Source organism: Suricata suricatta, chromosome X (genome assembly GCF_006229205.1).
Source record: "Suricata suricatta isolate VVHF042 chromosome X, meerkat_22Aug2017_6uvM2_HiC, whole genome shotgun sequence".
Lineage (NCBI taxonomy): Eukaryota > Metazoa > Chordata > Mammalia > Carnivora > Herpestidae > Suricata > Suricata suricatta.
Genome location: NC_043717.1, coordinates 43,166,167 through 43,178,541, shown reverse-complemented (window position 1 = coordinate 43,178,541; position 12,375 = coordinate 43,166,167). Strand labels below are relative to the sequence as shown.

Genomic DNA, 12,375 nt, shown 5'->3' with positions numbered 1-12,375 from the left:
CAGATGCACACACAGAGGACATGCTCCTTTACAGTGAACCGATGGGCCTTGGGTGTTCCTCAGCACTCTGTTCCAGGTACTCTTCTCTTCTTACTAGGCATTCTCTCATCCTGGGTATCTCTTTTACTCCCCTGGCTTCAGCTGCCATGTATGTTGTGCTCCATAGGTATCTCAAACCCCAGCCTTCCTCCCCAAGTCTGCCCCTTCTCACTGCCAGCCACAGGTTTGAACCAGAATCTGAGCCTCATTCTTGACTCCATCTCTCATCTTGCATATTCATTGAATTACTAAGCCCTATCCATTCTGCCTCCTTAAATATCTAGTGAATTCTACTTTTTTCTGTTTCTGTGGATCTCTAGTAGTACAGGCCATTTCACCTCTTACATGGACTACTCTAGGAGCCTCCTAAACAGGTCCTGATGCTTTCCAATCTGTCATTATAGCCAGGGTTTTTAAAAATTTTAAAGAAACCTTTATTATGGAAAATTGCAAATATACACGGAAGTAGAAGAATATAATGAACCCTAGGTACCCATCATCCAGCTTTAGCAGTTAGCAACATGTGGTCAGTCTTGTTTTTTATACCCTTTCCTCCCATTGGCATATTTTAAAACAAATTCCAGATAATACTCATAATTACCTCAACATACATCTCTGGAAAAACGGACATTTTAAAAGACGTAACCACAGTATCTTACCAAAAAAACTGCAATGTCATCTGATATTCAGTAAATGTTTAGATTTGCACAAATATCCCATAAATACCTTTTTTAAAAACACAGTTTGGGTATTTTCAAGTTTATTTTATATCGAGAGAGTTTGTGCATGCACACGCACAAGCAGGGGAGAGGCAGAGAGAGAATCCCAAGTTGGCTCCACACTGTTAGTGCAGAGCTTGATGCAAGGCTTGAACTCAGGAACTGAGATCAGGACCTGAGCCCAGATCAAGAGTAGTTAGATGCTTAGCCAGCTGAGCTATTCAGGTGCTCCACTGTTTGTGTATTTAAATCAGGATTCAAGTGAGGTTCATAATGTTAAAACTGGTCTCTTCTAGTCTGTAACATTTTCTTATCCCTTTGTGTTTTTTTCTATCTATTTATGGAAGAAACTAGGTTATTGGCCCTGTACAATTTCCAAATTTGGCCAGTTGTGTCCTATGACATGTCTTCCCATCCCCTGTACTTCCTGTAAACTGGTACTTAAATCTAGGGTTTGATTGGATTCAGTTCATTTTTTTATTTTTGGCAGACATATATCATAGGTGGTGCTGTCTGCTTGTGAACTTTCTTTTGCATCATGTCAGTTGACATTGAATGTCATTTCTATTTTTGTAATAAGTTTGATCAGAGGTCAATGTTACTGTGAAATATTCTTGTCACAACCTCAAATAAGGATCTGATCAAGCCTTGTATCCACCAACACCGGTGCCAGAGAACATGTTAAAGAAAAACACAGGGATGCAGTTAGCTAAATCCAGACTGTGGGAAACTCTGTAGACCTGGTTTCTTCCATAGAGAAATGAGAAGGAAGAGGGAAATTTTTATTGGCTATAAGAGACAAATCAACCGATTGGAATGTGTAGCACTCCTTGAATCCCATTACAAGGAGAGGAAGGGAGTTTACAGATGAGATGTAAGAGACAAATCAGTCCGTTGCAGTGTGTGTACCTTATTTGAAACCTGCTTTGACGGGGCGCCTGGGTGGCTCAGCGGGTTAAGCATCCGACTTCAGCTCAGGTCATGATCTCACAGTTCATGGGTTCGAGCCCCGCGTTGGACTCTGTGCTGACAGCTCAGAGCCTGGATTCTGCTTCAGATTCTGTGTCTCCCTCTCTCTCTGCCCCTCTCCCTGCTCGCTCTCTGTCTCTCTCAAAATAAAATAGACATAAAAAATTTAAAAAAAAAAAAGAAGAAAAAGTTCAAAAAAAAATAAGAAACCTGCTTTGAAAAGCCTGTAAAAAAATTTGTTTTATAAAACAGGACAATTTGAACTCTGACCAGATAATTTATGATGTTCATAAATTGCTATTAATATTTTTAGGTGAGCTGATGGTATTGTGGCTTTATTTTTTAAATGTCCTTATCTTTTATAACAGTGATTCTCAGTGGTGCATGGACTTTGCCTCCCCAGGGGACATTTGGTAATGTCTGGAGATACTTGTGACATCCACTTGTCATAATTGGTTACTGATGGTATAGAGTAGGTAGACACAAGGGATGCTGCTAAACATCTTAGAGTGCGCAAAGGATGGCCCTCACAACAATGAATCATCTGGTCCAAAGTGTCAGTAGTACTGAGATTCACAAACCGTTTTAGAGGCACATAGTGCAGTATTTATGAATGAAGTGGCATGTTGAGATTTGCTTTAAAATAATTGAAGATAGAAAGGAATTGTAGGTGGCAGAATAGTGGCCCTGAGTTGATAATTATAGAAGCTGGATAAAAGGTACACAGGGGTGCTTTGTATTATCCCCTGCATTTTTGTGTGTATTGGAAATTTACATACTATAAAGAGAAAAATAGTTGGGGGTGGGGTGGGGCGGGGATGATCATCAGGTTCAGGTGTTGTTAGCCCATCAGTTTTTATAAAGTTCCCTGTCAGCCTTTCACACGTTTGTTTTAACAGCTCTTAATCATCATTGCCTAGCCCTATTAAGGGTTGCAAAGTGGTTAATTTCCTGATTCTTCCATTCCTCCTCCATGTATTTATTGGAATTCTAAAAAGAAGTTTCTCATATCAACTATTTAGTTCCCTTGAAATACAGCCATTACAGAAAGGGTAGGATAAAAGGTTCATTCTTTTATGTATCAGCTTTCAGAATGAGGTGGTTGCCCTTGTAACCTTTAAAGGTGACCAGTGAGGTTTTTAATTTGTATTTATTATAAACTGTTTAAATGTATTTTGATGTTTATCTGTTGGAGACATTTTTCTTCTTGATGTTCATATTGTCCCATCTTTGTCCAGTAGGAGCCACTTCAAGTTGATTTTTGCTCTTATTTTTAGGTTTTTATTATGGGAATTTTCATAGGCAAAAGCAAAATAGCACAGTGCCATCTCATGTAGCCATCACCAGTTTCAACAGTTATCAACTCATGGCCAGACTTGTTTTCTGTGCACCTCATACACTTCATCCTCTCTCCCTAATTCTGGCTTCTTTAAAAATACAGTCAATCCCAGGCTGCCTCAGTGTCTCAGTCGGTTTAGCATCCGACTCTTGATTTCAACTCAGGTCATGATCCCAGTGTTGTGGGATCAAGGCTAGGTGCTGAGCATGGAGACTGCTTAAGATTTTCCTCCTCTCCCCCTCTGTCCTTCCCTCCCCTCTTGCCCTCTTCCCCTCTTCCTCTCTCCCCCTTCCCCTCCCTCTGTCCCTCCCTCTCTTTCCTTCTCTCCCTCTCAACCCCTCCCCACCTTCCCCTCTCTCTCCCTCTTACCCTCTCTCCCCCACTTGCATTCTTTCTTAACACACACACACACACACACACACACACACACACACACACACAGAGTCAATCCTTGAATAACACAGGTTCGAACTGCAGGTCCACTTATACACAGATTTTTCTTCAATAAATACAGTACTGTAAATGTGTTTTTTAATGATTTTCTTAATAACATTTTCTTTTCCTTGGCTTACTTTAAAAATACACGTTAATCACTGTTTATATTATCAGTAATACTTCTAGTCACCAGTAGGCTATTAGTAATTAGGTTTTTAGGGAGTCACAAGTTACATGTAAGTGGATATTTGGCTGTGCAGGGGTGGGGACTGATGTCCTAATCCCTTTGTTGTTCAAGGGTCAGCTGCAAATCTTGGATATCATGTCATGTCATTTGTAAATATTTCAGAATGTATGTCTAAAAGAGATTTATTTAGTTAATTTTTTAAAATGTAATTTATTGCCAAGTTGGCTAACATACAGTGTATACAGCATGGTCTTGGTTTTGGGGGTAGATTCCCATGATTCATCGCTTACGTACAACACCCAGTGCTCAGCCCAAGTGCCCTCCTCAATGCCTATCACCCATTTCCTCCTCTGCCCTACCTCCCCCATCAACCCTCAGTTCATTCTTTGTATTTAAGAGTCTAAAAGAGATAATTTTTAAACATTTAGAAATATTTAGAATTATTATACCAAAAACCCAATAATTCCTTAATTTTGGAATTCCATATTATAAAATAATTCCTTAATACCCATATTTTAATTAGTATTTATATTTCCTGGATTGTCATGTACACACACAGTTTGCTTGCTTGAACTGGGAGTCAAGATGATACATATAGATAGATAGATAATTGCTACAGTGATTGGTTGATATGTCTCTTACATCTCATTTAATCTACAGTAATGCCCCCTTGTCCATGCCTTTGCTTTCTGTGGTTTCAGTTAACCGCAGTCAACCACGGTCTAGAAGCAGATGATCCTCCTTCTGACCTATTATCAGGTCAGTAGTCTGGTGCTGTATCACAGTGCCTATGTCATCCACTTACTTCATTTCATCATGTAGGCATTTTATCATCTTCCATCATCACAAGAAGAGTAAGTTATAGTACAATAAGATAGTTTGAGAGAGAGAGAGACCATTTGTGTAACTTTTATTATAGTATATTTTTATAACTGTTCTATTTTATTATTGCTGTTAATCTTACTGTGCCTAATTTATAAATTAAAATCTCATGGATATGTATGTATGGGAAAAAACATGGTATGTTGGGGTTGGCATTGTCCATGGTTTTAGGTATCCACTAGGGGTCTTAGAATGTATCCCTGTGGATAAGGGGGACTACTGTGTAAATGCCCTTCAATCAGTTTTTATTTTTCTTTGCAGTATTTCTTGTTGAAATTTGCTCATTTCTTTTGAAAGATTTTCTACATGCTTGATTATATCCTATGATTTTTTAATGCTCCTCCAGAACAAAACAAAACAAAAAAAATAGTTCTGGTATCTCCTGCAGTTCCTGAAAGTGGGTAGTTAGACATAGATCAGTGCCGTTCAATAGAGATACATGACCCACATGTGTCATTTTTTAAAAAGTAAAATTAATTTTACTACTGTGTTTTGTTCAACCCAGTATATCTTGAGTTATTTCAATGTGTAAACAATATGAAAATTATTGATGAGATATTTGACAATCTCTTTGTACCAAGTCTTCAAAATACAGTATCTGTTTATGCTTCCAGCACATCTCAATGTGGATGCTAAATTTACCTCAGATACACTTCATCTGTATTTTGCTATCTTTTTTTTTATATATACAATTTATTTTTTGAACATATGCAATTATTTTCTGTCATGTATTTTGCTATCTTAAACTTTACAGTTGAGGAGTGCGTGGGTGGCTCAGTTGGCTAGGTGTCGACTTCAGCTCAGGTCATGATCTCATGGTTTGTGGGTTTGAGCCCCACGTCGGGCTCTGTCCTGATGGCTTGGAGCCTGGAACCTGCTTCAGGTTCTGTGTCTCCCTCTCTCTCTGCTCCTCTCCTGCTCACACTCTGTGTGTGTGTGTGTGTGTGTGTGTGTGTGTGTGTGTGTGTGTGTTTCTCTTTCTCTCTTTCAAAAATAAACATTAAAAAATTAAAAAATTTACAATTGAAAAAGGAGAACCACATACCCAGGGTTTTTCCAGATATACTTAAAAGTTTTCTAGTAACCAGGTTGAATATCGGTTTTTAAATTCGTCAACATCCATTAAAATCAGTCACGTGTGGCTTATGGCTACCATATTGGACACCTCTGATCTAGGGGTTTGATTAGATTCATCTTTGGGGGTTTGTTTTGGTCAAGACTACTTATTACATGGTATTGTTAACTTTAATCAGGAGGTTGGTAATGGCTGATTGTGATTCTTTTTGTGTGGTTTGCTGCTCTGGTGGTTATTGTCTAGATTCATTAATTTGTCTGTGGTTCCAAAATGGTAATCTTACTCTGCCATTTTTCTTTATTAGCTGGAATACTGTAAAAAGAGAGTTCCTCATCAATTATTTGGTTACCCTGAGTTATACAGTTTGTATAAAAAAGGCAGGATAGGGGCGCCTGGGTGGCTCAGTTGCTTAAGCCTCCAACTTTGGCTCAGGTTAGATCTCACATTCGTGGGTTCGAGCCCCGCGTCAGGCTCTGTGCTGACAGCTAGCTCAGAGCCTGGAGCCTGCTTCCGGTTCTGAATGTGTCTCCTTCTCTCTCTCTGCCCCTCCCCTCTCATGCTCTGTCTCTCTCTGTATCAAAAATAAATTTAAAAAAAACATTAAAAAATTAAAAAAAAAGACAAGATATGTATGCTTGATTCTTTTATTTCTAGTTTATAAAATAATGAATTGGTTCTTTGGCATTATCAAGATTTGTTCACTGAGTTTTCAGATCATTATGAACGTAAGGATTTAAACACATTAGATGTGTTGCACTGTTGTGGTTGTTATCCTTGTTGATCAAGTTGTTCCATCTTTAGCCAGTGGGAACCCATTCAGGTTGGCTTCTGAATCATTTTGACACAATTGTTACAGACTTTTATGTCTTCCTTGCTTTCTGGTGTGTCCAAGTTCGTCCTTTACATTTCCCCAGATCTGTAATCAGCCATTTCTCTCTGAGAAGCTCTGACTTCTTGTAGTGAGAATTGCTATTTATCAACCACCAACTGAGCACTGGAGTGCTCATGACTGCTGGGTTGCTGAGTGGTTCCAGAACGTTTCAGTAGACCAGGCTACAAGATGCAATTTTTATTTTCAAAGAAAACGTATCATGACTTCACATTGATACTTCAATTGAAATTGTAATTTTCACAGTTTAACATCATTGGTTTTATGTTTGAGTCTCCCCAGTTAGTCTTGCTAAAAATCTTGGTTCCTAGCAACACTAACATAATAACGTATTTACTTTATCCTATTCTATATATATTTAATAGTTTGAAAATATCAATGAGATACTCATAGTAAGAATTTGATTATTGAATGCTATTGAAGATTTCCTTGAGGTTCTTTTTGCCATTAAGTTAATGGATCATTGAACATGTATGGCATGTTCCTGTATTTTAAAGTAATTTGAAAGAATCCCGAGTGTTTATTCAGCTTAATATGTAGTCATGTTTCTTTATTTAGTTTTCTGTTTTTAAGGGGTTGCTCATTTTCGCATTTTGATTTGTATTTTCCAACTTACGTTGAAAAATTTTGAACCCACAGAAAAATCAAAAGAACAGTACAGTGATATTCATATGTCTTTCACCTTACACTCACCAGTGAATAATTTTCCATTTCTTCCCTCTCTCATCTTGCTTGATTGCTTCCCTCCTTACTACATGCTTTTTGTTTTTGCTGAACCATTTGAAGGAAGTTGCAGACTTCAACTCTAAATACTTATGCTAAGAACAAGGGATTCTCCTCCATAACCACAATTCCATATTACCTTTTTTTTTTTTTTAAATAATCGTTTGTTTTTAACTGTGATCCAATCAAGATTCACATACTGCTTTTGGTCGATCTCTTTTTAGTTTCTTTTAATGTGGAGCAGTCACGTTGATCTTTTGAAGTCTACATGTCTTGACTGGATATGTTATTATGGATATGTTTGTTTCCTTTCATTATTACTTAAGTTATTCTAGCTACCCTTGTTGTTCCCTATAAATTGGAAGTTTGATCTAGTCTGGAGGCTTGGTGAATTTGGGTTAAGTAATTTTTTGGCCAGAATCTTTCATTGGTGATGCTGTGTACTCTGTATTGCATCACACCAGGGGGCATGTAATATGAGAATGTCCCACTATTCATGATGTTAAGTGTGGTCCTGAGTTAAGGTATCAATTGCCAGCTTTCTTACTGTTGTCAGTAGTAGTAAGTAGTCATCTTTAAGGTGATTCTTTGGTATACTGTGAATGTCTTGTTCCCAACAACTTTTTTACCTGGCAGTTTTCATATCTTTATTGAATTTTCTCTTATAATCCTGTAAAATCTTCATATGGTTCTAAAACCAAAACTATAATATAAGGTACATGAAGAGAAGTTTATCTTTCTTTCCTGTTCCCTTCACCTCCTGTCCTCTATGTGTAACCATTTTAATTAGTTTTTAGATTGTCTTTTTGTTGTTGTTGTATTTTAAAAATACGAATATATCTATATGCAGAGATACTCCTATTCCTTCTCTTAGACAAAAAAAAAAGCATTCTATTGTATACTTTTCATATTTCACTTATATCTAGGAGATCACTTCATAGTATTATAGAGAGATCTTAAGAAGGGTTTTTCTAAAATGTGTATATTTATGTATCCCTTTGCATATATTCATGTCCTTCCTGTGCTTGAAGCCATTCAGTGGTACCTCACTTCCCTTGGGATAAAGTCCAAACCTCTTACTAGGCTTAAAATAAGCCCTTTATCAGTGGGCTTCTGCACATGTCTCCAGCCTTACCTCATCCCCCAGCATGCGTATGTACGCATGCGTGCACATACATGCACACAGTGCTATTGCTGCCATATTGAACTGCCCCCCCCCTTTTTTTTGAAATTTATTAAAATTAATTACTTTTTTGAATTGGTTTGACTTCCTTGAATGAACCACGAGCAGACCCCTGGTTTTGCATGTGATGTTCCTGTCTTCATAGACTGTTCTTTCTCTCTGTCCTCACCATTCATCCTGTAGGCCTGAGTGTAAACATATTCATGGAAGCCTTCCGTAGCCTGAGTCCGAGTTAGGTGCCCTTCTTATGTGCTGACCCAACACCATCTGTTTATCATTGTTTTGGTATTCACTGTACAGTGTTCTGATTGTTTACGTATATGCCTTTCTCTGTTAGTCCATGAGCTCTGTGAGCACTGGAACCCTGGCTCACAGGATATGAGAGCCCCAATGCTTCCTGGCATTTGGAAGGCATTCAGTAAATATTTATTGACTGAAAGTGGCAGAAAGGCACAAGCCCAGACATGCATTGCAATATCCATAAGGCCTAAAACCAAACTCAAATGGAATTTGCTTGGTGACGTGAGTTGCCTTATTCATTGTGGAGCCATAGGTGGAGTCCAGACCAGCCTGTTTGGGAGCCTCTAGGTCACCCTGGGATGGTGCTGGCTCATGGCCTGGGCTGAGAGCCAGAGAGGGGCACCACCAGCTGCTCTTCCTGAGAGACAGAGAGGTTGGCAGGGCCTGAGGGAAGTGCTGGAGATGAGAACGTGATGTCAGCCTGTAATTTCCAGGGGTAGTGGGAATGGTTCCTGTGAGGAGGACCTGGTGGAAGGACCTGAGCTAGGGAAGAAGAGCCTGTCTTCTGCATGGGAGCAAGTGCTCAGGCCCCCACTTGGTGGAGCATCTCTTGTGGAGATGACCCTTCTTGATGGTGTGGGACCTGGGATTTACAGGATGCCCAGGCCGAGGAGGAGATCAAACAGGAGATGAATACACTGCAGCAGAAACTCAATGAGCAGCAGAGTGTACTCCAGCGGATTGCTGCCCCTAACATGAAAGCCATGGAAAAGTTGGAAAGTGTCCGAGACAAGTTCCAAGAGACCTCGGATGGTAAGATTTTTCCCTTTTACTTGGGTCTAAGGTGAAGGCAGAAGGCCAGAGTTACAGCAAGGGCCTGTTGTTACATATTGCCGCAGCTCCCCTTTTTACATGCTTTCTTACTTGGAATTCTTAAGAGCCCTAAACAGTAGGGGTTATTTGCCACAGTTGTTTTATTAGAGTGGAAAACTGCTGAGGTTCAGAGAGGGTGAATGGCCTGAAGTCACACAGCAGGTTGCTGGTTTAGCCTAGAGAAGAACTCATGTTTATGTGGCTCCAGGCCCATGTTTCTTTGTTTGTACTATGTGGCTGACTTTCTCGTGATGGGTGGTTGTGGGACCATTTTCCTGGGATCCTCCCCAGACATTCCTCTCTGTTTGGGATGTCTCTGCTCTGTGGATTGTCATTTGCAGGTCATTCTTGCCAGGATGTGGCCCTCAGCCTTGACAGAGCCTAGGCACTGAGGAGTCACCTGTCTTTCCTTTGTGGCAGAGTTTGAGGCAGCCCGAAAGCGAGCCAAGAAAGCCAAGCAGGCATTTGAACAGATCAAGAAAGAGCGCTTTGACCGCTTCAATGCTTGTTTTGAATCCGTGGCCACCAACATTGATGAGATCTACAAGGCCCTATCCCGCAACAGCAGTGCCCAGGTAGGCTGGAGCCCCTTTACCCGGCTAGCCCCTACCATCCTGTTGTCCTTCCCTTTAGGCATCCTGTCCCTCTCCTCATCTAGATTCAGACTCAGACCCAGATTCTGATCCATCTGCCTTCTCCCTAGGCATTCCTAGGCCCTGAGAACCCTGAGGAGCCCTACTTGGACGGCATCAACTATAATTGCGTGGCTCCTGGCAAACGCTTCCGGCCAATGGACAACTTGTCAGGGGGGGAGAAAACAGTGGCGGCTCTGGCCTTGCTTTTTGCCATCCACAGGTAAGGCTGCTCCTCCCAGGGCAGTTGTCGGAGAGACTGAACTGAGGCCACCAGAAGCTCTGGGGCCCAAGGATATGCAGAGATCTGCAGAGGTGAAGATGTTCTGGTGCAATCTGGATTGCGTCCCTGTTTCCCTACCTACTACAGCATATCTGGCCTTGGTTTCCTGGACCTGTCTTTCCCATCCACCCTCATCCACTCAGCATGCCCAAACTGGCCCCTGCATGTATTCAGTCCCACCACCAGGCTTTTGCTTACATGGTTGCTGGCTAACAAGCCTTTCTATGCAAATCTAGCTTGATTGTCACCTATCACACCTTCACATCTCATTTTCCTCCTCCTGTTCCTCTAGGAAGCCTGCTTTGATCACTGTGGCATACCCTGATCTCCCCTTCCTGAATGCCAGTAGTACTTGAGTCTGACCCCCACAACTTAGTACTTGATTGTATAGCGTCATTCAGCGAGCATTTTTTGAGGGCTGCTCTCTATACCAGACTCTGTTGGGGGATTGGAGACACAGATGAGTCAGACGTGGTCTCTGTCCTTGAGGAGCTCATGGTCTAGTGAAAGCCAGATGTGTGAACAGTGAACTAAGTGTTGTAACCGGGTGAGCGTGTGTGCTGTGGATACACAGGAGGGACACTAGCTCAGTCTGAGGAGTCAGGGTCTGGGTGGGCAGGGAAGGCTTTTGAGGGCAAGTAACACTTGAGCAGGAAATGCAAAGGATGAGTAGAAGATAGCCGAGAGACCAGGAGGCATTCTAAGCAGAGGGTGCAGCACGTGAAGAGAGGCAGGGAGACACAGCAGCATGGTGCAGGTAGGTGGGGAGAATGTCCAGGTAGCTTGGACAGTGTGATCAGAGCCTAGGACTGCTTTATCTCCTCAGCCAGTCTGGAAGCTCTGGAGAGGACCATGTCCTCTCCTGGTTCTATAGGCTTCTGGAGCACAGTGTTGGATACAGAGGAGGGCTCAGTTGGTATATCATCCTTTGGGGATTCAGGCAACATTAAGACCTGTGGTTTTTAGTCTCTGAAGAAGTGGAGGGGGATGCTGGCCTGTGTGATGGGCCCTGGGGCTTTCCCGCCCCACCCCTGCCCCCATCAGTGTCAGCTCACTTACTGGTTCCCTCCCAGCTACAAGCCAGCCCCCTTCTTCGTCCTGGATGAGATCGATGCTGCCCTGGATAACACCAACATTGGCAAGGTGGGTGCAAGGAAAGTGGGGCCCGGGAGGGAGGCCCCTAGCCTGGGGCTGGGTTTCAGGGAGCAACTGGTGAGTGTGCTCTAGCCGTTCCTGCTGCCTGCTCTCTGTGCCTGGGAGGCTGGGCCCAGGGGTCATTCACGCCGTGCTAGTTAGTGGCCTCTCAGCCTCTCTTCCCCTAACCCTTTACCCCCTTACCCCACCCCCTCTGTCTCTGGTTCTGACTGGAAAACACAAGGGAATGTTAGGGCTTCAGCCCTGTTAAGTGCCTGGCGGCCCCTCCCACAGGTGGCAAATTACATCAAGGAGCAGTCGACTTGCAACTTCCAGGCCATCGTCATCTCTCTCAAGGAGGAGTTCTACACCAAGGCTGAGAGCCTCATTGGAGTCTACCCCGAGGTAGGGCGGGCCTGGCTCAGGAGCCAGCCCCACTCCCTGCCTGACTCCCCAGGGCAGGAAGGGAAGGCTGCAGTGGAGTGCCACTGGGGTGGGGGAAGCATAGGGACTCAGGTCCTGAACAGCCATCTGGGCTTGTTGGAGCCCTGCCCTTGAGGCTTAGCCAGCCCAGCTGGGCAGGGCCACTGCGTCTGGGGACAGGTGGAAAGGCCAGGCAGAGGCAGCCACATAGCAGAGAAAAGGAGGAGAATGCAGAGGTAGGCAGGGAGAGAAGGCACATGGGACCGAGCACATCCTCTCACACCCAGAGAGAACCATTGCCTGGGCTTTGGGCAGGTATTTAGGGAGGAGGGTTTGAGGCCCCCAGTCCT

The 12,375-nt window shown here is 42.5% G+C and overlaps 1 protein-coding gene across 6 annotated transcripts in view; it reads left to right on the top strand.

Annotated features, from left to right (window-relative positions):
* SMC1A (structural maintenance of chromosomes 1A) overlaps positions 1-12,375 on the top strand; it is a 47,131-nt gene that overhangs the window by 18,665 nt on the left and 16,091 nt on the right. For 3 of the 6 annotated variants that reach the window (XM_029931072.1, XM_029931073.1, XM_029931071.1), the window contains 5 exons: positions 9,337-9,493; positions 9,974-10,128; positions 10,257-10,408; positions 11,542-11,611; positions 11,897-12,007. In XM_029931072.1, the coding sequence (XP_029786932.1) occupies positions 9,337-9,493; positions 9,974-10,128; positions 10,257-10,408; positions 11,542-11,611; positions 11,897-12,007 (645 nt within the window). The remainder of the gene's footprint in view (positions 1-9,336; positions 9,494-9,973; positions 10,129-10,256; positions 10,409-11,541; positions 11,612-11,896; positions 12,008-12,375) is intronic. The other 3 variants (XR_003905179.1, XR_003905177.1, XR_003905176.1) reach the window with 1 other exon arrangement.